At 53.6% G+C, this 25,341-nt stretch overlaps 2 protein-coding genes and 2 long non-coding RNA genes across 5 annotated transcripts in view; 3 read left to right on the top strand and 1 right to left on the bottom strand.

Moving 5' to 3' along the window:
- Nucleotides 1-2,702, bottom strand: part of ZG16 (zymogen granule protein 16) — a 3,222-nt gene extending 520 nt beyond the window's left edge. Inside the window, exons 1-3 of one of the 2 annotated variants that reach the window (XM_059415947.1) lie at nt 2,350-2,702; nt 1,061-1,122; nt 738-870 (exon numbers count right to left, since the gene is read on the bottom strand). In XM_059415947.1, coding sequence (XP_059271930.1) covers nt 738-870; nt 1,061-1,115 — 188 coding nt within the window. In that variant the 5' untranslated portion in view covers nt 1,116-1,122; nt 2,350-2,702. Of the gene's footprint in view, nt 1-737; nt 871-1,060; nt 1,235-2,349 lie in introns of those variants that run through there. The other variant, XM_059415946.1, reaches the window with a different exon arrangement.
- A 4,361-nt stretch (nt 2,703-7,063) lies between these two features.
- Nucleotides 7,064-10,045, top strand: LOC132026727 (uncharacterized). The gene is made up of 3 exons (XR_009406976.1): nt 7,064-7,237; nt 7,959-8,038; nt 9,936-10,045. It is a non-coding gene; the product is annotated as an uncharacterized LOC132026727 (long non-coding RNA).
- Nucleotides 10,046-10,052: 7 nt separating this feature from the next.
- Nucleotides 10,053-17,735, top strand: LOC132026728 (uncharacterized). The gene is made up of 3 exons (XR_009406977.1): nt 10,053-10,988; nt 17,190-17,322; nt 17,465-17,735. It is a non-coding gene; the product is annotated as an uncharacterized LOC132026728 (long non-coding RNA).
- A 465-nt stretch (nt 17,736-18,200) lies between these two features.
- C11H16orf54 (chromosome 11 C16orf54 homolog) lies at nt 18,201-21,020 on the top strand. Its single transcript, XM_059414930.1, has 2 exons — nt 18,201-18,772; nt 19,213-21,020. Exon 2 carries the CDS (start codon nt 19,213-19,215, stop codon nt 19,903-19,905), a length of 693 nt encoding a protein of 230 aa, XP_059270913.1. The 5' UTR covers nt 18,201-18,772; the 3' UTR covers nt 19,906-21,020.
- Nucleotides 21,021-25,341: the final 4,321 nt, after the last annotated feature.

Genomic DNA, 25,341 nt, shown 5'->3' with positions numbered 1-25,341 from the left:
GGCTGACCAGGATGCAGGACCTCCGCGGCTGACCAGGATGCAGGACCTCCGCGGCTGACCAGGATGCAGGACCTCCGCGCGCACCCTCCAAGACCCGCAAACCGGGGACAGGGGGGACAAGTCTCCTGCCAGTCCCACGGCGTGGGAGGGATGAGGGAGCCCTTGAGATCGTATGGGGAACTTCAACTCATTTTGCCAAAACACACACAGGCTCAGAAAGGAAAAGTAACTTAGCCAGAGTCGGCCAGACCAGACCAGTGCAGGAGCTTGATTTGGGGAACTCTAGATTCCCGCTGTGCCGGCCACCACATGCCCCCCACCCCCCGCCACCCCATGCGAAAGGAGCAGAAGGAATATTCTGGAAGCCTCTCATGAGGGCAGAGACTTTGTTGTCCCAGGATGTAGTCCAGGCTCAGAAGATGCATATTTCGGGGGAGAAGCATCAGCAAAGAGGGAGAAATGCCTGAGGGGGCTTATGCCTCCGGTGGGGGGGGGGGGTTGGGCACCAAACCAGCCAGCTTCTAGGCCCCCCAGCAGCCATGCTAGAAGATTTGCCCAAGGTCACGTGTGCTGGGGGCTGGAGGGCTGGTTGTGGCAGCGCTGGCCTCAGATCTCTTTCACATACATATTATCCCTGGGACTTTGACTGGAACAGACGTGACCCCAAGTAGACTGAGAGCTTCCCAGTTCACCAAGATCAAAGGATCCTCAAACCAGAGAAACGCAGAGAATCTTACCCTACGATGTAGTATCTGTTGACGCGGACGCGGATGGCGGTGATGGGGCCTTCCAGCTGGTAGCCAGAATGAGAGAAGCGCTCTCCTCCACCGCCCCCATACTCTCCATTGTAGGAGGAGGCCCTCGCCTGAACTGGAGGGGACAGGAGGAGTCAGAGAAGAAACCTCAGGAGCTGAGTTTCTCCCCACCACCACAATACCTCCCACAACTCAGTGCCCACCACCCCAAGCCAGCCTCTGAAATTGAGCCGTGGCCACCAGCATTGCAGAAGGCTGCCTTCCCATGATGCTAGTGCTGGGCTCCTGGCTTCTTTCTCACTTACTGGCCTTGGCCGAGGCTGATGCACAGAGAAGGGCCAGAAGAGCGATGGCCAACATTCTGGGGCTGAAGTGGAAAGAAAGCAGAAAGTCAAGGCTTAGCCTTTTTCCTTTGGACTTCATCCTAGCCAGGCATCCCTGACCTCCAGCTGAGACTCCACCTTCTTTATCCTTCAACTCAGACCTAACTGACCTAGTCTTGGGCTTGGAAAGGATTGTCTCTAATCTCTGGTCCTGCTCCTGGAAGACTATCTACTGTGTCCGTAACCCCTCTGTGCTCCCTGGTCTGGAGGTAGCCAACACCCTTCTTCTATCCCAGGTCAGAAGATCAATCCTAACCTTCTATCTGGGCCAAGCTGTGTTACGTCCTGTTCCCTCCCAGCACGAAGCAGGAAGAGAGTCTGCAAAGAAGTGGAGACCGTCTCCAGATCTTAGGGACGGTTGAGTTTTCCAACCAAGAGTCTGAGCATGACCAACTGAAATCTGCCTGTGATGCACTGGCCTGGCTCGGGGGACATCCTGGGCAGAGGTAAAATTCTTAGCTTCGTGCTGGTCTCAGATCAGAAGGAAAGGAGCATTTTAGAGCTGTGTCTGTGTCACCCGGGGAGCAGAGGTGATGAGAGACGAGACTGTGCCACCATGAGCATCAGAATAGTTCAGGCAGAGGTGGACACACTGAGAGATTGCAGGGGGAGTTTGGACCGGCTCAAGATAATAGATTTCAGGGGCGCCTGGCGGGCTCAGTTGGTTAAGCCTCTGCCTATGGCTTAGGTCATGATCCCGGGGTCCTGGGATCGAGCCCCTCATCAGGCTCTCTGCTCAGCAGGGAGCCTGCTTCCCTCTCTCTCTCTGCCTCTCTGCCTACTTGTGATCTCTGCCTGTCAAATAAATAAAATCTTTAAAAAGAAAAAAAAGACAACAGATTTCGGACGCCTGCTCCACGTATCATCCTTCTCTCCCCACTAACACAAATCTGGCCACATCAATGCTCCCGAGCACCCCAGGCATCCCCAGTCCTTCCACAGAGACCCGGATATCTTAGCACCCCATTCAGCTGCAGACGTCCCAGCCTCGCTGACAACACAGGTGTCCTCTGCCACTCAGTCCGGGCAGGTTCCTGCCCAGCTCAGCTTGAATTCCCCCCAACTCAACCCCGCCATCCCTGTCACCCCTTCGCTCAGGCCTCGGTCACCCCTCACCTGGCTGATTCAAGTGCAAAGTAACCCCCTGACGCTTTCAGATCTTTTATACCAGGTCCAAGCCCTCCCCCTGCTGTTTATCGTGTGAACCTCACCTCCTGTGCAAATACGGTCAATCTGTTAGGGTGAGTCGTCAGGCCGAGTCCTGAATTTCTTATCCTGCCTCTCCCCGGCACGGGTTCTAGATCACAGGGTGGGGTTCGCTCGGGGCCAAGGCCCAGATCTCAGGACTCCCAGAACGCACTTGAGAAAACTTCACCAACCGAAGGGGCGGCAGCTTTGGGTGGGAGAAGTTACTGATCACTGCTGGGTGTGGTCTAAGTCTCTCTCTCCCCTCTTTGGGTGTCCGCAGGTGTGATCCCCCGCAGGCTGTCATCTTTCAGGATAAACACTGTCCTCGTAGGGCATTTGAAACATAGATCCTGCTGCAAAGGGATTCTAGTCCCCACGTCCTGTACTTAGGAGCGCCTACTATCTTCCAGACAACTGTTTCTCTGGCTTCCCTGTTACTATATATATATCCAAACATAAACAAAAACGAAATGAATTACACAGTGACACCCGTATAGCCCATGTCCGTTCTGCCCTAGTTACTATTTCGCTGTACTTGCTCCCCATCCCCACGCCCGCCCATCTGTCTATCCTCCACCTGCCAGATGGTTCACAAACCTTTTCTGAGAAGGGTAACATGGTGCTGCAGGTGAACACTGAACACCTGTAGATCCCCTCCTGGGGACCGACAGTCCGGCCAGAGGGCCAAGTGGGAAGCTAAGGAAGTAGACCGGTCCTCCTTTGAGGGCAGATCGGGGCTCAGGACCTTAGGACTTCTGGGAGCCACAGCTGAATCTTTTGCGGGTTACGCCCACACACAACCATCCTCCCCGGTCCTGTCCCCAGTGCCCCACGTGCCAGCCCCAAGGTCTGAAACCTCCCCGGGGCTGACCTCATAGATTTCTTCTCTTCGGAGGCCCTTCCGTTCCCTGTAAGTCCCTAGGATGGACTCCTGGGTCCTACTTGGACTCGTCTAGGGTTGGCTCTTTGACCCTCTGCGTCAGCTGATCCTCCCGAGCAGAGGGAAGGAGGGAGCCCAGGGAGGGGCTGGAGTCATTAGCCTCTTAGTGCTGACCTGGAGCCGGACACACAGAGCCCCCCCCCCCCCCATCACCGGCTCCCCGTCCGGGAGTGCGGACTCCTCCCCAGAAAGCAAGGCAGCCCCACCTGAAGGAGCCGGAGATAGCACAGGGCTCCTCCCCCGGCGGTTCCAGAATAAGGAGGGCGGCCGAGGATGTGTCGTCTGACCTCTCTGCTCCAAGGTCAAAACAAGCCTGTCCAGCTGACCTAACTTCTCCTTCATTCCAGATATTTTGTTCTGTCTCTGGTCCTCTCCGTTTCCCGGTTCTCTCCTTGTCTTGATCTTAAACCCCGCCGTGCATCTCCCGCCCTGAGGATTTTTCTTTCTTTCTTTTTTTTTTTTTTAAAGATTTTACTTATTTATTTGAGAGAGAGACAGTGAGAGAGAGCATGAGAGGGAGAAGGTCAGAGGGCGAAGCAGACTGCCCATGGAGCTGGGAGCCCGATGCGGGACTCGATCCTGGGACTCCGGGACCGTGACCTGAGCCGAAAGCAGTTGCTTAACCAACGGAGCCACCCAGGCGCCCGAGGATTTTTCTTTAAACTCCTTCTCTCGGTGCCTTTTTCCTGCTGCTGCTGTTCTTTGTCCCCCCCCCCCCCCCCCCGCCCAGTCCCTCTCTCTTCTCTCATTACTGTTCGTCTCTCTCCTCTTCCTTCTTAGGAGTAGATCCCACAGGACGGAACCGAACACCGAGTATTAAAGACGGCAGCTCAGAGAGGTCTGAGACCTCGGGAGAATGCCCGGGTCTTTCCACGCATGACAGACCTGGGACCCTCAGGACAGGGGCTCCCGTGCTTGTCATAGCTTCACTCTGATGCGCGGACCCCGCCTACGAGGAGAGCCGGAGTGTCTCCTATGCCTGCAGCTGGTCCCAGGCTTCCCCACAGCAGGCCTCCAGCCCCTCTCCAGAGGGCAAGAGAGGCCTTTCTTCCCGTGGAAGGGGTCTCCAGGCTCATCCTCTGTCTGTCCCAGAGACCAGATGGGCCCTTGTGCCCCGAATGCGGGGACGTCCGGCAAACACTCTGAGTCCGTGCCTGAAGAGCCCGGAGGAAGATGACGGAGGCAGGGGGACACCAGGCCCCCCTCCGCTTCCACTTCATTGGCTCCGGTTTGAACGTTCCGCAATGTACCCGTGTGTCTGCCGGGGGCCTACCTTAGTCCTACAGGCCGTGCGGGTCACCCCGCCCCAGTCCTAGAGGGAGCAGGAGTCACTGGATGCCCAGCCTACATTCCCCCTTCCACAGGCTGTAAAAGTCCAAAGCCTCCCCAGGCTTTCTGCGGCTGGGGCAGCTTGCATTCTGTCTGTCTGTCTGTCTTCGCTGCCCTCTTGGCAAAGCAACTGACTGAATACATTGAAGGAGCATCTGCGTGTTGGAGGTGCCCAGACACCGGACAGCCCGCCCCAGGGGAGTCACCGAACCCGCAGAAGCTGTCACTCCACGGAGCATCAGACAACCAGTGCACTGACAGCACAAGATGGACAGTGAGAAAATACAGCGGGGCGCCTGGCTGGCTCGTGGGCTGAGCCTCTACCTTGCGCTCAGGTCGTGATCTCAGGGCCCTGGGATGGAGCCTGGCATCTGCCTCTCCGCTCAGCAGGAGCCTGCTTCCCCCCACCCCCACCTCTCTCTGCCTGCCTCTCTGTCTACTTGTGATCTCTCTCTCTCTGTCAAATAAGTAAATAAAATCTTAAAAAAAAAAAAAAAAAGGAAGAAAGAAAAGAAAAGAAAGAGTGAACCAAAAGCAAGGCTGTGGAAGCTGTTCCCTCTGCCTGGGAGGCCACCCTCCTTGGGTAATATTCCTAAAGACCTGACAGAAGCAATGGACAGAGGACAGATGATGTTCGGGTGAAGACTGGGCCTGGCGAAGGCACGGCTACCAATGCCCTGAGCACGGAGGGTGCGGGCTGTGTGCAGGGGCAAAGGGAGGCTCTGGGCAGCCCCTGTGGTCAGGAGTTTGGATTCCTCCTGATGGTAAGGGGAGCCACTGAGGGGTTTTGCCTTTATTTTTATATTTTTAAAGATTTACTTATTTATTTGACAGAGACAGAGACACACAGCAAGAGAGGGAACAGAAACAGGGGGAGTGGACGAGGGAGAAGGAGGCCTCCCTTGGAACAGGGAGCCCGATGCAGGGCTCGATCCCAGAACCCTGGGATCAGGACCCCCCCCGGCCCCCCCCCCCCCCCCCCCCCCCCCCCCCGGAAGGTAGACGCTAAGACTGAGCCACCCAGGTGCCCTGGGTTTTGCCTTTTAAAAGTGGCAAGTGGAGGGGACGCCTGGGTGGCTCAGTGGGTTAAGCCTCTGCTTTCCGCTCAGGTCATGATCTCAGGGTCCTGGGATGGAGCCCGGAATCCGAATCCGGCTCTCTGCTCAGCAGGGAGCCTGCTTCCCCCTCTCTCTCTGCTGCCTCTCTGCCTGCTTGTGATCTCTCTCAGTCAAATAAATAAATAAAATCTTAAAAAACAAATAAGTAAGAGTGGCGAGTGGCAGGGCGTCTGGGTGGCTCAGTCCGTTGAGCTGGACTCTTGGTTCCGCTCACAGGTGATCTCCGGAGGTGGGGTGAGCCCACCTCAGGTTCCCCCCAACCCCAGTCGGCTTGTCCCTCTCCTTTCCCCTCAGTCCTAGGCTGGCTGGGTCTTTCAAGAAAATAAACTATATATGTGTGTGTGTGTATATATATATATTTTTTACAGGTTTCATGCTTTTATTTATTTATTTTAGAGGGAGAGCACACGCAGGGGGAGCACCAGGGGGAGCGGGAGAAGAGGACCCCCCGCTGAGCCCGGAGCCCCATGCCGGGATCGATCCCAGGGTGCAGGGATCATGACCTGAGCCCAACGCAGACGCTTAACGGACTGAGCTACTAGCCAGGCGCCCCAATTAAAAAAAAAATTTTTTTTTCAATAAAAAAGTAAACGTGGAGACCGGAGCTCGGCAGGGGTGGTGGGTGGTACCAGTGCAGGCGGCGCCCACAGCGGTAGCCCCGGGCGCTCTCCCCCCCCACCCCAGCGACCCCCCGCCCCGCCCCGCCCCGCCCCCTCCTGCTGGGCGCCCGGGAACTACTTCCTCTCCCAGACAAAGCGGCTTAAGTGCTGGTGCAAATTCAGACCCTGGGGCAGGAGACGGAGGGCTGGAGAGGGGGCGGGGCGGGGGTGAGAATCCGCCCCTCGCCCAGATCACGGATTTTCCCAAATGTATTTCCAAGCGATGGCAACTCCGTGTCCCGCTGGGGAAGCCGATTCTTTCTGTCCCCCGTAAGCCCTCGGTCTCCCTGGCTTCTTCGGAACCAAGGGCTGTACGACAACTGCAAAACGAACTTTTCTTTCTCTGTTCATCCTTCACGGTCCCAGTGAGGAAACTGAGGTCGCGAGAGACGCGACCCCACCAAGGCGCAGAGGACAGTCCCTCCGCTCTCCCCTCCTGTCCCCAGGGCCCCACGTGCGACAATGACCCGCAGTCCGCTTCGGCCACTCCTGCTGCCTCCGTGTTCTCCGGCTTCTGCCCTCCTAGTATCTTCGACCCTCGAGACGTTCAGCCCTACCATCACCCCTCCCCTGCACCCCCCCCCTGCACCCCCCACCAAGCCTTCCGTCACACCTGTCCCCTCCCCAGCCCGCCCCGCCCCCCACTTCAAACAATGCCTTTCCTCGGCCTCCGGCTGTGCTTCCTGCAGCCCCAGCCCCGCTCTGATTACCCTGCGCGGCGATCTATCTGTTTACACGGAACCCGACCTGGCGCCCGCTCCGAGGTGGGGACCGTGTGTTCCCCACCTCTGAGTTCCCCGCTCCTGCTCCCCACCTGGCACCGAGCAGGCGCCCCAGTAATGACGGTCAGACGCCCTGGCTGCTGGTGAGAATTCTGTTAAATGCCCCTCCTTGGTCTTTTCCTGTCTGTCTCTCTTTCTGGCAGAGTCGTATTTGAGTTTTCTTCTTATGTCTGAATCTTAGGGTGAAATTCTGTATTTGGCAGATTCCTGGACATAAAGATAGAATTTCGGGTTGAGGTCCTCCATCCAACACTCATGAGCTGGGTGAATGCAATGCAGTCACTTTATCAGGTGTCTGGGTAGCTCCGCGGGTTAAGTGTCTGCCTTCGCTCGGGTCCTGATCCTGGAATCCTGGGATGGAGTCTGGCATCCACGGGGAGTCTGCTTCTCCCTCTGACTCTGTCTCTCTCTCAAATAAATAAATAAAATATTTTTTAAAAATTATTTATTTACTTGACAGAGACAGACAGCCAGAGAGGGAACACAGCAGGGGAAGTGAGAGAGGGAGAAGCAGGCCCCGCACTGAGCAAGAAGCCGGATGATGCCACGTGGGGCTCATTCAGGGATTCCGGGATCAGGACCTGAGCCCAAGGCAGGCGCTGAACCAGCTGAGCCACCCAGGTGTCCCGTGGCCTTTATTTTTTATATATCTTTCAGATAAAGTTGATGAGGGCAGCAGCCCTTGTCTTTCTTATCTGTAGGTAGCTTTATTTGATCGTTTAGCTTAGTCAGATCCTGGAGATTTTAATCAAGTGCATCACGAGACTTGAAGAAAGACTTTTTTTTTTTAATTTATTTTTTTAGTCATCACTACATCCTATACGGGGCTTGAACTCATGATCCCGAAATCAAGAATCGAATGCTCTTCCGACTGAGACAGATAGGTGAGGTGCCCCTCAAAGAAAGAATTTTCTGCAAGTTGATTTGTACATCTCCAATTAAAGTCACTTGGGGATCTGGTTTTAATTTCCTTTTATCGAGCTATGATGACATGGTCATTCTTTTTGTAATCTGTGTGTATGCATTTTGTTTTTTGTTTTTAAGACATTTTTAGGGGCTCCTGGGTGGCTTAGTGGGTTAACGTTTGCTTTGGCTCGGTCATGATCTCAGATCTCAGGGTCCTGGGATGGACCCGTGCATCCAGCTCTCTGCTGAGCAGGGAGCCTGCTTCCCCTCTCTGCCTGCTGCTCTGCCTACTTGTGTTCTCTCTCTCTCCCTCTCTCTCTCTCTCTGTCAAACAAATAAATAAAATCTTAAAAATTTTTTTTATTTTTATTTTTAAGGGGACTCTGGGTGGCTCAGTTGGTTGAAAGTCCAACTCGGTTTCAGCTCAGTTCACGATCTCACCGTTATGGATTGAGCGCTAAGTCCGGCTCCACGCGGGGCATGGAGCCTGCTTGGTTTCCCTCTGTGCCTTTCCCTCTGCCCCTGCTTTGCTCTCCCTTTCTCTTTTAAAAATGTAAAATAATAATAATAATAATAATCATATATTTTTAAAAAACCCAATGAATATTTTTAAAAATTTTATTTTTAAATACTGTCTACATCCAGTGTGGGGTTCGAACTTACAACCCTGAGATCAATTCAAGCCATCCAGGAGCCACGAACCTCTGTGTTTTTGCCTTCAGCCTCCATTCCTCTTACTGAAAGGCTTGATCAGTTGCCAGCTCTTTGTATTTTCCTTTGTTTCCTATATTTGTTTAACTCCTCACCAAGAATAATCACCCTCCAGAACATATAACAATGTAACAATATCAAATATTGATACAACGATATCAGTGGGAATGAGGTGAGGTCATTCCACCAGGATGTGATCATTCTTGCTGTGTCAGGAAGAATTCATCTGACAATATGAGCGGATTTCATTTCCCCCATACATCACATGAAGCTTGGTCTTCTGCTTGAGCCCTTGATGTGTTCTGCAAACGCATGAAATCGGGCAGTGCAGTGTGCCCCGGACGGGCTGGGACGGGCTCGCCCCCTCCGAAGCCCGGTGCCTAGGGCGAGTTATTTTACTTCTCGTGCCTAGGGCGAGTTATTTTACTTCTCTCTGCTTCTGTTTTCTCATCTGAAAAAACAAACACAGACAAAAAAGACCGATGATAATCTTGCAGGGTTGCTGTGGTTCTGAAATAGTTTATGTAGGTAAAGCTCCAGAACACTGCCTGATGCAAGCAGAATGCCGAGGAAGAGTGCTGCTGTTTCTCTCTCTGTCCTGTGCAAGTGAGAAAATTGTAAAATTCTTAATTATTCCGCACACGTGTCTGCCTGCCTGCGTTTCTTTTTTCTTCCTTCCTTCCTTCTTCTTTTCTTTCTCTTTATTTTTACCGCTCGTGATTTAGTTATAAACCTAAATCGTATATTGCTAGCCCCCCATTCATACACTTTAATCTTGTTCTTTTCTTTCCCTGATTCGATACTTCAATACACTGCAGGCAGACTGGAGCCCCAAAGCCCCCTGCTAGTCTGCCTGAGGCCAGACTCACTGATTTTACCGCATCCCAACTCGGGTCCTTTCCCATCAAAGTTATGAGAAGTCACGTCTCCGCTACCATCATCTCATTTTCCTGTCTACTCAGCTGATAGAAGAATAAAGGCGGGGGTGCCTGGGTGGCTCAGTTGGTTGAGTGTCTGCCTTCAGCTCAGGTCATGATCTCAGGGTCGTGGGATCGAGCCCCACATCGGGCTCTCTGCTCAGCGGGGAGTCTGTTTCTCCCCTTCCTTCCCACTCCTGCTCACGTGCTCATGCTCTCTCTTTCTCACTCTCTCTCTCTCAAAAAGAAGAAGAAGAAGAAGAAAAAGAAGAAGGCAAAATGGTCAAGGCCAAGATAGCTTGAACTGAACATCATCAAAAGCATTTACTAAGCATGCGGGCGGGGGGGGGGGGGGGATGGAAATGAAGGGTCGTGCTCTGTAAGGTCCTCTTCCCTAGTGAGGACCAAACCCAATCAAACCTGTCTTTGGAAGGCCATGAATCACCATAGCCTGACATACAAGGATTCGTTCAAGCACAGCTGAGGGGACAAGGATCCTGGCCGGCCAGAATGGCAGAGTAAAAGCAGAGAAGCCGGCTGAGGTCTGGTTCTACCCCTTTCCTTGGGCAAATTACTTAAAAGTCTCAGAATCTCAGTGTCCTTGTTAGAGAAGGAAGGATAAGAACCACCACCGGGGTTATTTGAGAGGATGAAATGAGACATACAGGGGTGCCTGGCGGGCTGTGACTTTGAGAGCTATCTCGGGGCTGTGACTTCGAGCCTCACACTGCGTGCAGAGATTACTTGAAAAGAAATGTTCTTAGTAAATTACTAGGCATGTAGAAGGGTCACAGGCCAGGAGCAGGGACACTGGAGGAGTGGAGACACTGAAACAAAGTAGGAGAACGAGCGCAGGGGACAGAGTGGTTCACAGTGTCCTTCACCGTGGGAAGGAAGCATCTGGGCAGACCCGGCTCACAGGGACAGGAGGAACCAGTAAGAATCCCCAGGCAAGCCATGAACAGAGCCACGAACGAGCATGGTGTTTGTGATTGCTAATCCATCATTTTGGGGTGGGGATAAGGAGCCAAAGGGACCAGCCCCAGTCTCGGAGGCTGAAAGTGAACCAGGAAGAGAGCCGGAGCTCCCGCCTGAAGGCATCACCTTTCGGCACAAGAGAGAGAAAGCAGATCTGCTGATGGCGAGAGTTGAGGCTTAGCCCCTAAGGCAAAGCTCCGTAGGGAAGCTATGAGAGGTCTGGAAGAGCTCCTGGACGGAAGGGAAAGAAAGAGCATCATCGCCCAGATCCACGTGACATCGCGGCTGAGGGGACCAGCTGGAGTTAGGGGTACGACCTGCGGTGAGTTGTGTGATTGTGTCCCATGGGGCTCACCAACCCTGCAACAGAACCAAAGGAAAGTGGTTCTAGGGGTCCACGGCAGAAGATTTATGAAGAAGGGGGGGGGCAGGGCTGGCAGGTGCCCGAGACAGGGCGGTCGGAGCAATACACAGAGTCAACGGTGCGGGGGAAGCGGGCTGGGATAAGAGGGGCTCCAGGACGTGCGCTCCGAGAACGGGGTATCAGTCAGGTGCACCAGCGGTGGGTGCGGGCATGCGGGGACTCAGAGCCTGGGGAATCTGCTGGTCCCTGTAGAGCAACCCTGAGTGGTAACGAGATTTAAGGTCGGTCTCTGATGCGAAGGGACGGATCCTTCATGGTCTTTCAGAGATGGGAAGCGGTGCTGGGTCGAGATGGAAAGGCACAGAACGGCCGAACGCCTGCTTTCCAAGGTGCCTTATACAAACTATCTGCTGTTACCCCCTCATAGCCCCTCGGGTTGGGAATTTTTGAAAAATGGAAACCAAATAGATGGTCTCATAGCTGTTGAGCCAGGAATCTCAGATTTAATCCGGGGGCTGACTGGTTCCAAGATCCAGATTTCCCCAGATCTCCCCAAAGAGGTGGCCTTTGAGACCTTTGTAAATCATTTTTATCATTTTCTAAAAGATTTTATTTATTTATTTGAGAGAGAGAAGGAGAGAGAGGGCACGAACAGGGGGAGGAGCAGAGGGAGAGGGAGAAGCAGGCTCACCACTGAGCGGGGAGCCCAATACGGGGCTCGATCCCAGGACCCAGAGATCATGACCTGAGCTGAAGGCAGAGGCTTAACCGACTGAGCCACCCAGGTGCCCTCTCAAAGGTTTTGAAGGAGGAAGATGATAAGTTCAGAAATGTCTTTTTTAAAATGACCCTGGAGGGGGGTGCCTGGGTGGCTCAGTGGGTTAAAGCCTCTGCCTTCGGCTCAGGTCATGATCCCAGGGTCCTGGGATCGAGCCCCACATCGGGCTCTCTGCTCAGCAGGGAGCCTGCTTCCCCCTCTCTCTCTGTCTGCCTCTCTGCCTACTTGTGATCTCTGTCAAGTAAATAAATAAAATCTTTAAAAAATATATAAAAAATAAAAGATGACCCTGGAAAAGATTAGGTTGAGGGAGAAACTGAGTAAGGGAAACCGCATCAGAAGGCTGTTGAGACAGACAGGTCACTGACACTAAGGGGTGGCTGTGGGGGTGGAGAGGAGTGTCACATTTGCAGGGTATCTTCGGTATAAAATCGCCCGGACCAGTTGATGCTGTTGAAGGGGGTGAGGAAGAGGAAAGATTTCAGGATAATGCAAACATTATCACAGGCTGACCCTGATCACTCCGACAGCTATAAAGGAGACTAAACTCAGAGGGAGGAGATGGTAGATTTTTAAAGGCTTTATATTATGAAATACTACACAACCATAGAAAGGTAAAAAAAAAAAAAATAAATAAAAATAAAAATAAAAAAGAGGAAACATGCTGTATAATAATAATGAAGGCATTTTTTACTTATTACCTTTGAGTTACCTGTGGACTCTAGCTGGAAGTTCTGTTCTAGAACAGAGTTCACAGGTGTAAGATTATGTAAATGAGCACTTTTTGGTCTCAAGTCACAGATACACCACCCACACAAAGGGAGATGTATTATAAGGACCCAAGAACCCAAGGACAGGAGTGAAGCTGGCCGTCGGGGAGGAACTAGAACCAGGGACTCCTGGCATCAGAAATGGTCTCTCCAGGGACGCCTGGGTGGCTCAGTGGGTTAAGCCACTGCCTTCGGTTCAGGTCATGATTCCAGGGTCCTGGGATCGAGTCCCGCATCGGGCTCTCTGCTCAGCAGGGGGCCTGCTTCCCTTCCTCTCTCTCTCAGCCTGCCTCTCTGCCTACTTGTGATTTCCCTCTGTCAAATAAATAAATAAGATCTTAAAAAAAGAAAAAAAAAAGAAAAAGAAATGGTCTCTCCATTGCTCCGTCTGCAGGCTGGTGCCTCCACTTCTCTGGTCCATGTGATGGGCGTGGGGTCACAGAGAGTTCCTCACTTTTACATCTAACAGGTGCAGTCACCCCGGCAGTCATTCCCTCTCAGACCTGAAGTTCTGAGGGAGAGAACTGCCTGGTCCAGCGGGCAGGAAGTGTTGGCCCAGTAACTCACGGCTAGGAGCCGGGTGACATGGTAGGAACCACTCAGAAAAGGTGCTTCCCCCCATGGTCCTGCTCCTGAGAGAACCCAGCAAGTGCCCACAACAGGGCAGAAGTGGCTGGACTCCCCTGAGGACAGAGGAGAGCAGCGGTTCTGAACCTGGGCTGCATGTTGGAATCACCCAGAAAGCCCTAAGAAGACTGCCTGGGCCCCACCTCCTGGGAGGCTCTGACGGTCTCCATCTGGGGTGTGGCTACATCGTCAAACGTTTATTCTCCTCTCTCTCTCTCTCTTTAAAAAAAAAGATATTGTTCATTTTTGCGAGAGAGAGTGAGAATGCACAAGCAGGGGGAGAGGGACAAGCAGACTCCCCGCTGAGCAGGGCACAGGATCCCAGGATCTTGGGATCATGACCCCCTCTGAAGGCAGACGCTTAACTGGCTGAGCCACCCAGAGACCCTACAGCGTTGAGCTTTTGTTTTTTTTTTTTTTTTTTTTTTTTTTTTTAAAAAGACCTTCCCAGGTGCTTCTGCTGTGCCCCAAGCTTGTGAGGTTCTGCCTGCGCTGCGCTCCCCGGATCACCTGGAGCCTCTTACTGGCCAGGTTCCGGGCGGAGCCCTAGATCCCCAAGCCAAGGCACTCCCAGGAGATGCTGCCCTCCCCTGCCCTTGGATGGCTCTGGGTTCAAGTGCAGCGCAGCCCAACAGAGCTCTGTGTGGCCGGGGAACATTCTTCAGCCACGCCGCAGGGTCCGGGGGCCAGCACTGGCTGCACACGCCCACTGAGTACCTGAAATGTAACTAGTGAGACGGAAGGACTGGAGTCCTTTATTGGAATTACACTGAATTTGAAGAACCGCACGTGGCTGATGACCACTGCATAGGACAGAGCAGGTGTCCTGGGTCTCAGCTGCGGGGGGAGGGCACATCCCAATGGCTTGTGACCTTTCCTCACCAACCTCAGTGCCACTGCTGCTGCGGCTGTTTTGCCTTCCCCAGCTCAGGCCCTAAAACGGTGGAAGAGATCCGGGGTGGGGTGGGGGGAGGGTGGGGACCGAGGGATGAGGAGTGCGCGCCGGAGAAGGCCCCCGGGCGATTCTGAAGCAAGTCCTTACTCATCGCCCGAGAGAGCCATGCCGGAGAGCCGTCCAGTTACAAACCTCCCCAAACCTAGTGACCTGAGGCAGTGACACTGATTTCTCTTTTTTTCTTCCTTCCTTTTTTTTTTTTTTTTTAAGATTTTATTTATCTATTTGATAGACAGAGATCACTAGTAGGCAGAGAGGCAGGCAGAGAGAGAGGGGGAAGCAGGCTCCCTGCTGAGCAGAGAGCCCGATGCGGGGCTCGATCCCAGGACCCTGAGATCATGACCTGAGCCGAAGACAGAGGCGTTAACCCACTGAGCCACCCAGGCGCCCCGATACTGATTTTTCTTATAAATCTGTTCTTTTTTCTTTTTAAGATTTTATTTACTTATTTGAGAGAATGATTGAGAGAGAGAGCATGAGCCAAGGGAGCAGCAGGCAGAGGGAGAGGGAGAAGCAGACTCCCTGCAGCACAAGAAGCCTGATGTGGGTGGGGCTCGATCCCAGGATCCTGAGATCATGACCGGAGTCGAAGGCAGACGCTGAACCCACCCAGCCACCGAGGTGCCCCAATAACTCTGTTTTCAAGAGGACTCAGTGGGGAAAGCTTGTCTCTGTTGCACTTGACGTGGTGTGGAAGCTGGGGGAGAGTCATCTGAGGAGTGGCTCACTTAAAGTGGCTGATGTTGGCTGTCATTTGGGACTACAGCGGGGACTTGGACCAGGGCACTTGCATGCATCTTGCTTGGGCTTCCTCACACATGGCGACTGGGGTTCCAAGAGGGAGCATTGAGATACATAGCTGATAGATGACAAATGATCGACAGACAGCAAGTCCAAGCCATGTGGGAGCTCTGCCCCTTTTAAAAATTATTTTTATTTTTTAAAATATATATATTTTAAAGATTTTATTTATTTTCAGCGTAGGCCTGGGATGTGCTGTCAGTTCTACTCTCTTCCATTCATTGGAAGTCAGTCACTAAGGCCAGCCTCTGGTCAAGAGACCGGGAGTGGGGAGGGCACGGGGCAGTGGGGGAGGCGGGGGGGGGGGGGGCATGACAAGACCCCACCCTATGATAAAAGGAATGTCAAGGAATTTGCAGACATGTTTTAAAACCACCACATAGGGGCAGCTTGGTGGCTTAGTAGGTTAAAGCCTCTGCCTTTGCCTCAGTTCGTGGTCTCAGGGTCCCGCATCGGGCTCTCTGCTCAGCAGGGAGCCTGATTCCCCCTCTCTCCCTGCCTGCCTCTCTGCCTGCTTGTGATCTCTCTCTGTGTCAAAATAAATAAATAATTTTTTTTTAAAAAGTTTTAAAACCACCACATACACTTAAGAGGGAAGAGCCCCTTGGACAGAATTCTGCACACGGCAGCCCACAAGCCCGCCATCTAGTCTAGGAGAATTAAGTTTTCTCTTGCTGGTTCCAGGTACAATCAGGTTGCCCCCTGAACATCTACCCCCAGGAGCACCCCATCATCAACCCTGAAGACACCCCCCACCAAGGCTTGTTTAATAGACTTCTTTTTTTTTTTTTTTTTAAGATTTTTATTTATTTATTTGACAGAGAGAGATCACAAGTAGGCAGAGAGGCAGGCAGAGAGAGAAGGGGAAGCAGGCTCCCTGCTGAGCAGAGAGCCCGATGCAGGGCTCGATCCCAGGACCCTGAGATCATGACCTGAGCCAAAGGCAGCGGCTTAACCCACTAAGCCACCCAGGCGCCCCTTTAATAGACTTCTGACCCAGAGATTTCTCTATCGCCCACACTCCTTGAGTAACTTCCTGATTTCTGGTTTCAGAAACTCTTGAGCAGTGCAGTGGGAGGAACCTGAGGGTCAGGACATCTGGGGTTCTGATCCCTGCCATGCAGAAGGTTGTAAAAAAAAAAAAAAAAAAATTGCAGGCTGGGGAAACTGGCTGGCTTAGTCAATGGAGCATGTGACTCTTTCAGGGTTGTGAGTTTGAGCCCCACGTTTGGTGTAGAGATTACTTAAAAATAAAAAGTCTTTTTTTAAAAAATAAAATCTTAAAAAAAAGAATGCAGGCTTATTCGGGAATGAGGCAATCGCAAGCCATAGTTTCCTTCTCTATGTTTCAATTTTCTATATTATTATTTATTATTATTTAGCGTATTTATTGTAGTAAAATACTTACAACATAGATTTTACCATGTTAATGATTTTTTAAAAAATATCTTATTTGTTTATTTGACACAGAGAAAGATCACAAGTAGGCAGAGAGAGAGGGAGGAAGCAGGCTCCCCACCAAGCAGAAAGCCTGATGCGGGGCCTGATCCCAGGACCCTGAAATCATGTCCTGAGCCGAAGGGAGAGGCTTAACCCACGGAGCCACCCAGGCGCCCCCATTTTAATGATTTTTTAAGTGTACAGGTCAGTACACGGCTGTGCGACCATCACCACCATCCATCCTGAGAATGTTTCGTCTTGTCAAACTGAGATTCTGTACCCACTAACGACAGCCCCCGTGCCCTTCCCCGGAGCCTCCGACAACCTCCATTCTACTTGCTTTGTCCTCGGGACTTTGCTTGCTCTGCAGAACTCGTACTAGTGGAATTCTATCGTATTTGTCCTTCTGTGACAGGCTTATTTCACTTAGCATACAGTTTTCTTTCTTTCTTCTTCTTCTTCTTCTTCTTCTTCTTTTTTTTTTTTTTTTTACGATTTTATTTGTTAGAGAGCGTGAGCAAGCACGAGCTCACGAGAGAATCAGGTTCCCCGCTGAGCAAGGAGCCCAGTGTGGGACTCCATCCCAGGCCCCTGGGATCACGAACTGAGCTGAAGGCAGACGCTTAACCAACTGAGCTACCCAGGTGCCCCCAGCATATGGTTTTCAAGGTTCACCCATGTTGTAGCAGGTGTCAGACTGTCCTTCCTTTTTAGGGCTGAATAATAGTCCGCCGTGTCTGTGCATAGGTGGGTATGCATTCGGCCTTCTGTTTATCCTCCGTTGACAGACATTTGAGTTTTTCCCACCTGTTGGCTGCTGGGAATAACACGGCGAATCAACAATGGTGTGCAAATACCTGTTTGACTCTGTGCTTTCAGTTCTTCTGGATATACATAGAAATATCATTGCTGGATCACCGGGTAATTCTATTTTTAATTTTTTAAGGAACTATTTAAAAAATGTTAAGAATTTTTTTTTTTTTTTTAAGTGATAGAATTAAAACATACAGCAGCATCTGGATGACTCAGTCAGTTAAGCATCTGACTCTTGATCTCAACTCAGGTCATGATCAGGGTCATGAGATCAAACCCCAAGTCAGCCTGCATGAGGAGCATGGAGCCTGCTTGGGATTCTGTCTGTCTTTCTCTGCACCCGCCCCGCCCCCACCCCCGCCTGCACAGGACGCAAGCCTCCAGGACGCAGCAACTGCCCTTGTGACCATCTGGTAAGACGCTTACGTTTCAGTGGACATTCATATTACGTATTGTTTAGCCTTTCTTATTCGATGGCTGTCATTTTGCAAAAGAAAATATGAACCCTGAGTAAGAGTTGCGTTGTGTTTGGTTGCTTGCTGGACTAGGAATTTAGAGCTGTGCTTCTCTGGTCCCTAACACCTACATGGGCTGTGCAACCTTGGGCACGACACGGCCCTTCTGTGGGGCCTGCTCATCATCTGTCTGCCATCGAGTCAAACTAGACCATCTCTGAAAGGACCCAAGTGGCTGAGGACTCTCCCTCATGCCCCGCCCCCAGGCTCCTCTGACCCCTGACCCCAGGAGAAAGGACCAGGGTGGCAAATGTCCAGAGCCTTGGAGATAGGCCTCAGCCCGACCGTGGGTTCTTCCCAGAGGCCTTACTCCGCTCCTACCCACGCCTCACCTCACAGATGTCTTCCGGCCAAAACGGAGACCACAAGGCCTGAAGACAAGGAGATGTCTGTTCATGAGAAGGATGGGGAAGGCTGGAGGGGGGTGTGGGCTGGGCGGCGGGAGCAGGTTTGGTGGGGTCCTATGGGCAGGCAGGGGACAGGGCAACCCCCTACGGGGGGAAGCCAGGAGCCTCGGGGCTCTGCAAACCGACCTCCTTCTCTGTCTCCGGGTGAATGTTCTGGGGCCTGGGGCCTGACTATGGGGTGAGCCGGAGTTCAGTACAACCGACCACTGCCCGGTTCGGGCCCCGCCTCTCTGCAGGAAGCGCCTCTCCACCACACTGACCACATCCCCCCCAGGTCGCCTAGGAAACCCCACTGGGCCTGGAGGAGTTGGGGCACCGTCGCCCGGCAACAGGTGGTGCCCTCCCTTCCGCCCTCATGCGGGGCCGCCGCCCGGCACCCTCCTGCACAGGGAGGAGAGCTCCGAACAGAGAGCCAGGAGCCCTGGGGCTGCGCCGGGGCGAGGCCCCTGTAGGTGTGGGGCCCGGCGGGCAGAGGCAAGCCAGGGAGACGGAGTCGGTGGGGACAGCCACAGGTGCGGTGGGGACGCCTGACGCCTAGCACGACAGCAAGCGAAGCGGAGCCTGGAGAGAGCAAGACCTGCTTCACGGGGAGAGTCGTGAGGCCGCAGGAACGTCCACGGGGCCAGCCTACGGCGGGTGGGTGCTCACCCAGGACGGGAGCCGGCGGGGGGCGGGGGACTCTGATTTCCTTACCCACGACTTCCTCTGAGGCTCCAGCAAGACCTAGGGCGCAGGGGTGGGGGGGTGCTAGGGCCCTTAGAGTTTTGTCTGAGGCACCACGGGGTCGTAGAGGGAACCAAGGCTTCTGGAAGCGAGCTGGGTGGGGAGCCTGAGCAGGAGTGTTGGGCTCCCGGCCACAGAGGGGCCCTGGCTCTCCAGGCTTCTGTCTCTCTCTTGCCCTTTTGGGTCCCCTTGGCTCCTCTGTCTGCCTGGGTCTGCTTTCCAGGCCAGATACTGAGCCCCTTGGGCCTCTGCCTCTGTCCTCACTGGGGTCCGGACACTCACTGCCTCTCGCGCCCTCTAGGCCGTGCCCACCCAGTCTCGATGCCTTACTCTCCCCACCCTTGTCTCTCCAGATGCCTTCCACTCCAGAGCAGCCCTTTGGGCACACGGGGGGCCTCCCTGTGCCCGAGATGGGCTCGTGGCCCCCGCTGCCGTGCGGACCCTGCATCCCCATCATGCTGGCGCTGGCCTCCCTGGCCGCGCTCTTCCTCCTGAGCACAGCCGTGTTGGCAGAACGCCTGTTCCGCCGCTCCCAGCACGCAGACCCCAGCCACCACGCGCCCACCCTGGTCTGGCGCCCGGGAGGAGAACTGTGGATCGAGCCCAGGGGCACCCCCCGAGAGCGTTCGGAGGACTGGTACGGCTCTGCGGTCCCCCTGCTGATGGACCGGGCCCCAGACCCTCCCACCCCGGGGGGCACCTTGGAGGCCCGGGCAACAGCCCCGCCTGCCCCCTCTGCCCCCCCCACCCCGTTAGCTCCCCTCACCCCTCCCAGCTCCTTGGGCCCCCACACCCCACCCAGGGCCCCAGTCCGCAGCACCTTCTGGGGACCCCAGGCCTTGGACGAGAGGCCCTGCGCCCCAGGCTTGGTGAGCTGGGCTGAGCCGGAACACAGGCCAGAGGCCACCGTGCACTTGGGGAGCCCCCAGGCCCAGAGGCAGCAACTAGGAAGCCCTGATCTTGAGTGGGGCCCCCAGCCTCGGGTCACCCTGGAGCAGATCTCCGCTTTCTGGAGGCGCGAAAGTCGGACCAGTGTGGGGTTCTGAATCCCCACGGCCTGGGGGATTGGCCTCCCAAAGACCCCTGAGGAAGGCCCTATCTCAGGGAGTCTCTCTGAGGCCTTAAAGACCTGAAGCTGATACCCGGGGCCCCGGGAAGAATTCCCGCCAACGCGCTGCCGGCCTTTTACATCTGGATTTCAATTCCCTGGATCTGCCCCTATCCCCCAGCACAGGCTCCGTGTGGACAGAACTGGTGCTTGAGGGGAAGCTCAGAAGTGCTCCCTTTGGCTGCCTGGGGCTGCAGCCTGCCGCAAGCAGCTCGGAGAACTGGGGGTGGGGCCCACTCTGGGCCAGAAGCCACCGAAATCATGTTGCAGATTCAGAGCTCAAGGTCCCAAAGAGGCAGAAAATAGCATCATCACGAGGCTTCCACCTTCCTTCCCTGTGCACCTAAGATGCCAGGATCGAGTGCAGGAGTCCCGTGGATGCTGAGTGTGGGTGATGAGGGTCTGTCCCGCCAGCAGGAGAGGACAGGAAGCCAGCCTCCTGGAGCCACAGATCACTCCTTCAGAAAAACACACACACAGAGGTCAAGACCAGGCAAAGGAACATCTAATTACAGCTCAGCTGTGGCTTTGACCCCCAACTTGCAACAGGGACTTGGTCAGCCAAACTGGAGAGGCCCCTTCCTGGCCTACAGCTGGGACTTTGCATCGATGGCATCAGCGGCAGCCGGGGTGAGAGAGGCCAGTGGAAAGGAACCCTGCCCGAGGACAGAGCGGCTCCTGATACGTGGCTACTAGCTCCCCTCCCTCCCAGGTGTGGCTCCCCTCCCTCCCAGCTCAGCTCACTGAATCAGTCCTGGGAGACAGATCTGCCCCCAGGCAGGCTTATTTAAAAGGCTCCACCCTGGAGAAACGGAGCCCAGAGCTGTCCTTGGCCGGAAAGTCGTCTCTCTGGGCTGACCTCCTCTCTGGGATCGGAGCCAGGAGCTGGAGAGAGGGAAGGAGTTTCCATTCCCAGGGGGTCCGACTTCCCCAGCTTCAGGCATGGACGGTTGGGATTTTTGTCCAATCGCTTTACCACCTGTCCTATTATTTACTTTATGTTTTTCTTTAAGATGACTTACTATTTGCTTAATAAACTTATTTTGAAAGGAACCTTTTTGGTATCACTTCTGCAAATGGAAAACCAGTATCACTTGACATAAATAGAAGGTCCAACAGGAGAAGAAATAACAAGGTAAACAAAGATATTACAAGGTAAACAAAGATACTACTTAGACCTTGTTCCCTCCGCGCTGGAAGCATTCATTGACTCAAAGATCGGTTCTTTGTTAAAAGAAAAGGGAACCAAAGGCTCAGCAAAGGCTGTACCATCCCGCAGCCTCCCCCAGCCCCGCCCCTGAAACGGACTGAGGCAAGGGAGGAGCCATCCTGTGCTACTTAATGGCCAGAAAACCACCACCACCACCACCACCACCACCACCACCACCACCCCCACCCCCACCCCGCCCCCCGCTCCCGGTTCACACCCAGGAAATGCCGCTGGACAGGGGCCAAGAGTCAGCTCTTCCTTCCTGCTCAGGAGAGCCTCAGAGCTCTTGGGCCAGACCCCTGGATGCTTGAAGGAAGGAAGTGGAAGGAACACTCCGAGCCAGGCCCTGGAGTCAGACCGAGCCCCGCTCTCCAAGAGTTCAGTCCCTCCAGTGGCAGGGTTGGGGGTTGTAAAGTTTTTTTCCGGCGAGATAAACACCACACCAGGCAAAGTGCGTGTAAGGCAAGGTTTATTAAAAACGCTCTCCGGTGAGGTTTCAGGGCCCAGGAGAAGGGGAGCCGGGAAAGCTGCGCCGGGAGGAGGTGGGCACCCTCGGGCGAGGTCCCGCGACTCTGGAAAGCAGAGTGGGGGAAGTCGCGCCCAAGGCAGGGAGGAGGGGGCTTTTAGGGGGTCTCGGGGAAAGCTCAGGGGTCTTTTGGCAAGTTTCCCTTATTCGGATATCCCGCTGCTCATCGGGATCCCATTGGTCCACAGGAGCCCGGGGCGGGGGTCTCAGGGTCCTGCTTGGGCCTTTGTTCTCCCGTCGGAGCTCAGTCTTGTGGCGGGAACTTTCTGCCCCTTCCTGCCAGCCCAACAGGGGTTGAACGGGGTGACCTGAGACAGAGACACAGAACTGATCCAAGCCAGGGCTCAGGGCTCCCGCCCCATCTCCGTCCCTCAGGAGCTGGATAACGGTGTCACTTCTCACGGTCACCGGCAGCTGACGGGACCGGTTTGCGGGGACTCTGCCCACGGGGACCAAGGGAGTCGCGCAGGGAAACACACAGACATGCGGTGCTCACCCCGCTCGCCATCTGGCTTGGCCACCCACGCACTCGGAGACTTCAGGAAAGTGGTGGTTATGTTACTGGGACTCACGCTCTTTCTTGGCCCAGGAAACTTGAAAGTTGAGCGAGATGCCCTATGCAGACTTTTCTAGCTTGACCTCTAAGCCAACAGTGACATGAAGGACAGGTGTGCACGTGCATGGATGAACGTGAGCTTCCCGCCACCGCCGCGCCCCCTCTGCTGTCCCCAGAGTTACGTTTCTGTTCCCAGACCCAGACCAGGGGCCACCCATTCCCGGAGCCCAAGGAAAGGGGAATGGACTGCCAGGCTGGTGGATTCACAGGGTGTTAGATTTACCCTTTCTCCTTCCTCTTTGTCTTAAACCTCTGCCTCTTGTTTTTAACCGCCTCTTGTTACTTTCTCACATTGAGTCCGTTTTAAAATTCTTCCTATAACTCTGCTGTCTGGAGTCCTAGGGTGCTTACTTTCAATCATGACAGATGGTTTCCTCTTAAGTTTCTAATTTGGGGCTGTGAACTCAGAGTCCGCAGGGCCTTATCAGTGGGAAGCCACATGACTAGGTTTGAGGGTGTCTTTCTAGAAAGGTTCCGGGTATGCTCCCCTCAAGGATGCTTCAAGGGTATTCCCAGCCCTGGACCGTGTTATTTGTTCACTCTATCTGGCTTTCCATGACCCTGCAGATGGTGTCAACTCGAACCCCAAATCTGAGCCAGGGCAAGCCTTTGGCTTGCCGGGAGAGATTTTCTATTGCCATCAGATCTCAGTGAAGTCGGCAAGGTTCTTCTGTGCCCTCTGAGCTGATGGAAATATTTTTTATTTAATTAAATTAATTAATTTATTTGACAGAGAGAGACACACACAGCGAGAGAGGGAACACAAACAAGAGGAGTGGGAGAGGGAGAAGCAGGCTTCCCGCAGAGCAGGGAACCGAACTCGGGGCTCCACCCTAGGACCCTGGGATCATGACCTGAGCCGAAGGCAGACATTTAAGACGGAGCCACCGAGGCTCCCTGATGGAAAGCTTTTTTTCCCAGTTTACTCTTTCACTGAGGGTGTCCCCCTCTTAGGAGGGAGGAATTTCATATAAGGGTCCCTGTTTTCAATGGCCCAGGAGAGACCTCATCTCCAATCTCTAGGTGAGGGTAGAACCCAAGCCCCTGTGTTGCCAAGATCTACAGCCTCAAAGCTCTGGTTTTTTAATTTCCTCTTTGTGGGGGGGAATCCCCTTCCTTTCTCGAAACCCAGCTGTGCGTTCTGAACGATGTTTACTTGATCTTTTGCCGAATTTCTACATGTTTCCTGGTGGAGATGAGCCAGTCAGTTTACACCGTTCACAACATCACAAGACCCAAACTATTCCCTCTATAAACAAGTTCAAATCTCTTCCACCTTAAGACAACCAGCCAACCAACAACCAATTCTCCGTAGTTCACCACACGGGACCTTCTACTGCCTTCACGGCCAAACTTCTGGAAAGAGCTTCTCTCCTAAGAGCCTACATTTCTCCTCTCCCCTTATGCGCTCACCACAATCATGAACGATGTTATTAATTAATTAATTAATTAATTAATTAACAGAGAGAGAGAACGAGAGAGAGAAAGCACAAGCAGGGGGAGCAGCAGAGGGAGAAGAAGGCTCCCCGCTCAGCAAGGAGCCTGATGTAGGGCTCAGCCCAGGACTCTGGGATCAGGACCTGAGCCGAAGGCAGAGGCCCAATGGACTGAGCCACGCAGGCATCCCTGAGCTGCACAGTTTAATTAAAGAACGCTGTATAGCCTCCTGGGTGGGCAGCATTAGACGTTTTGGTTCTTTCCTTTTCTTATTTTAAAGATTTTATTTATTTATTTGACAGAGAGAGAGATCACAAGTAGGCAGAGAGGCAGGCAGAGAGAGAGGGGGGGAAGCAGGCTCCCCGCAAAGCAGAGAGCCCGATGCGGGACTCGATCCCAGGACCCTGAGACTATGACTGGAGCCAAAGGCAGAGGCTTACCCACTGAGCCGCCCAGGTGCCCCGTTTTCTTTCTTTTCTTGACCCATGCTCTTCACCTGACTTCTATGGCTCCACGCACGCCGGATTTCCCTTCCCGCCGCCGGCCGTCCTCTCGGACTTGTCTGTTCTCTGCCTTCTTCACTGGTCCGTCCTGGACGGCTTCTGCTCTCTGCGGCCACACTTCTCCTGAGCAATCTCACTGGGATCTGCTGTCTCAGACCTGACAATCCCTAAGTCTCCACCGCTACCGGCTGGCGGATATGGTCCTCCCATGCATACGCTCTGCTCTGCCGTTATTCCAAAGGAATAGTAAGAATGGGAGAGCGGGGCGCCTGGGCGGCTCAGCTGGTGAAGCAACTGCCTTCGGCTCAGGTCATGGTCCCAGGGTCCTGGGATCGAGTCCCGCATCGGGCTCCCTGCTTAGTGGGGAGCCTGCTTCCTTCCTCTCTCGCTGCCTACTTGTCATCTCTCTGTCAAATAAATAAAATCTCTTAAAAAAAAAAAAAAAAGAACTGTGCCTACCTACCAGTGATTAAAAAAAAAAAAAAAGAATGGGAGAGAAACAGGGTGACTATGAGAAGACGATCTCAGATCCGTTCCACAGCTACCGCTGGGGACAGAGTCAGCATTCCTCCCCAGGATAAAACCAGACATAAAGAAAAGACAAGGGTCATGAATTCACATGGGTGAAGAGGTCAAGCAGGAGGCAGATGGCCAAGGGCACCAGGGGACAGAGTTGGGAAGGATCACACGCCGCTCTGTAGGGACAGCAGCCGCCGCTCTGTAGGGACAGCAGCCACTCAGCTCTATGAATCATGTTTGTCCCGATTTTCCAACAGAAGCTGGAAATCTGGGTTTTTAGGTAAAATCAACCAAAACGTCGGCTGCTTTATATATATGTGTGTGTATTCTAATAAAAGCCAAATGAAGGCAGTCTGTGGGTCATGTGTGGTTCATGAACCGCCAGTTGAAGGTCTTTTTTTTTTTTTTTTTTCCTTTTTACATAGGCTGCATGCATGGAGCCCAGCACGGGGTTTGACCTCACAACCCAAAGATCAAGACCTGAGCTGAGATCAAGAGTTGGATGTTTGGGACTCTTGGGAGGCTCAGTCATTAAGCGTCTGCCTTTGGTTCAGGTCATGCTC

The sequence above is a fragment of the Mustela nigripes genome, chromosome 11 (assembly GCF_022355385.1).
Source record: "Mustela nigripes isolate SB6536 chromosome 11, MUSNIG.SB6536, whole genome shotgun sequence".
Classification (NCBI taxonomy): Eukaryota; Metazoa; Chordata; class Mammalia; order Carnivora; family Mustelidae; genus Mustela; species Mustela nigripes.
This window is presented reverse-complemented; position numbering and strand designations above follow the sequence as displayed.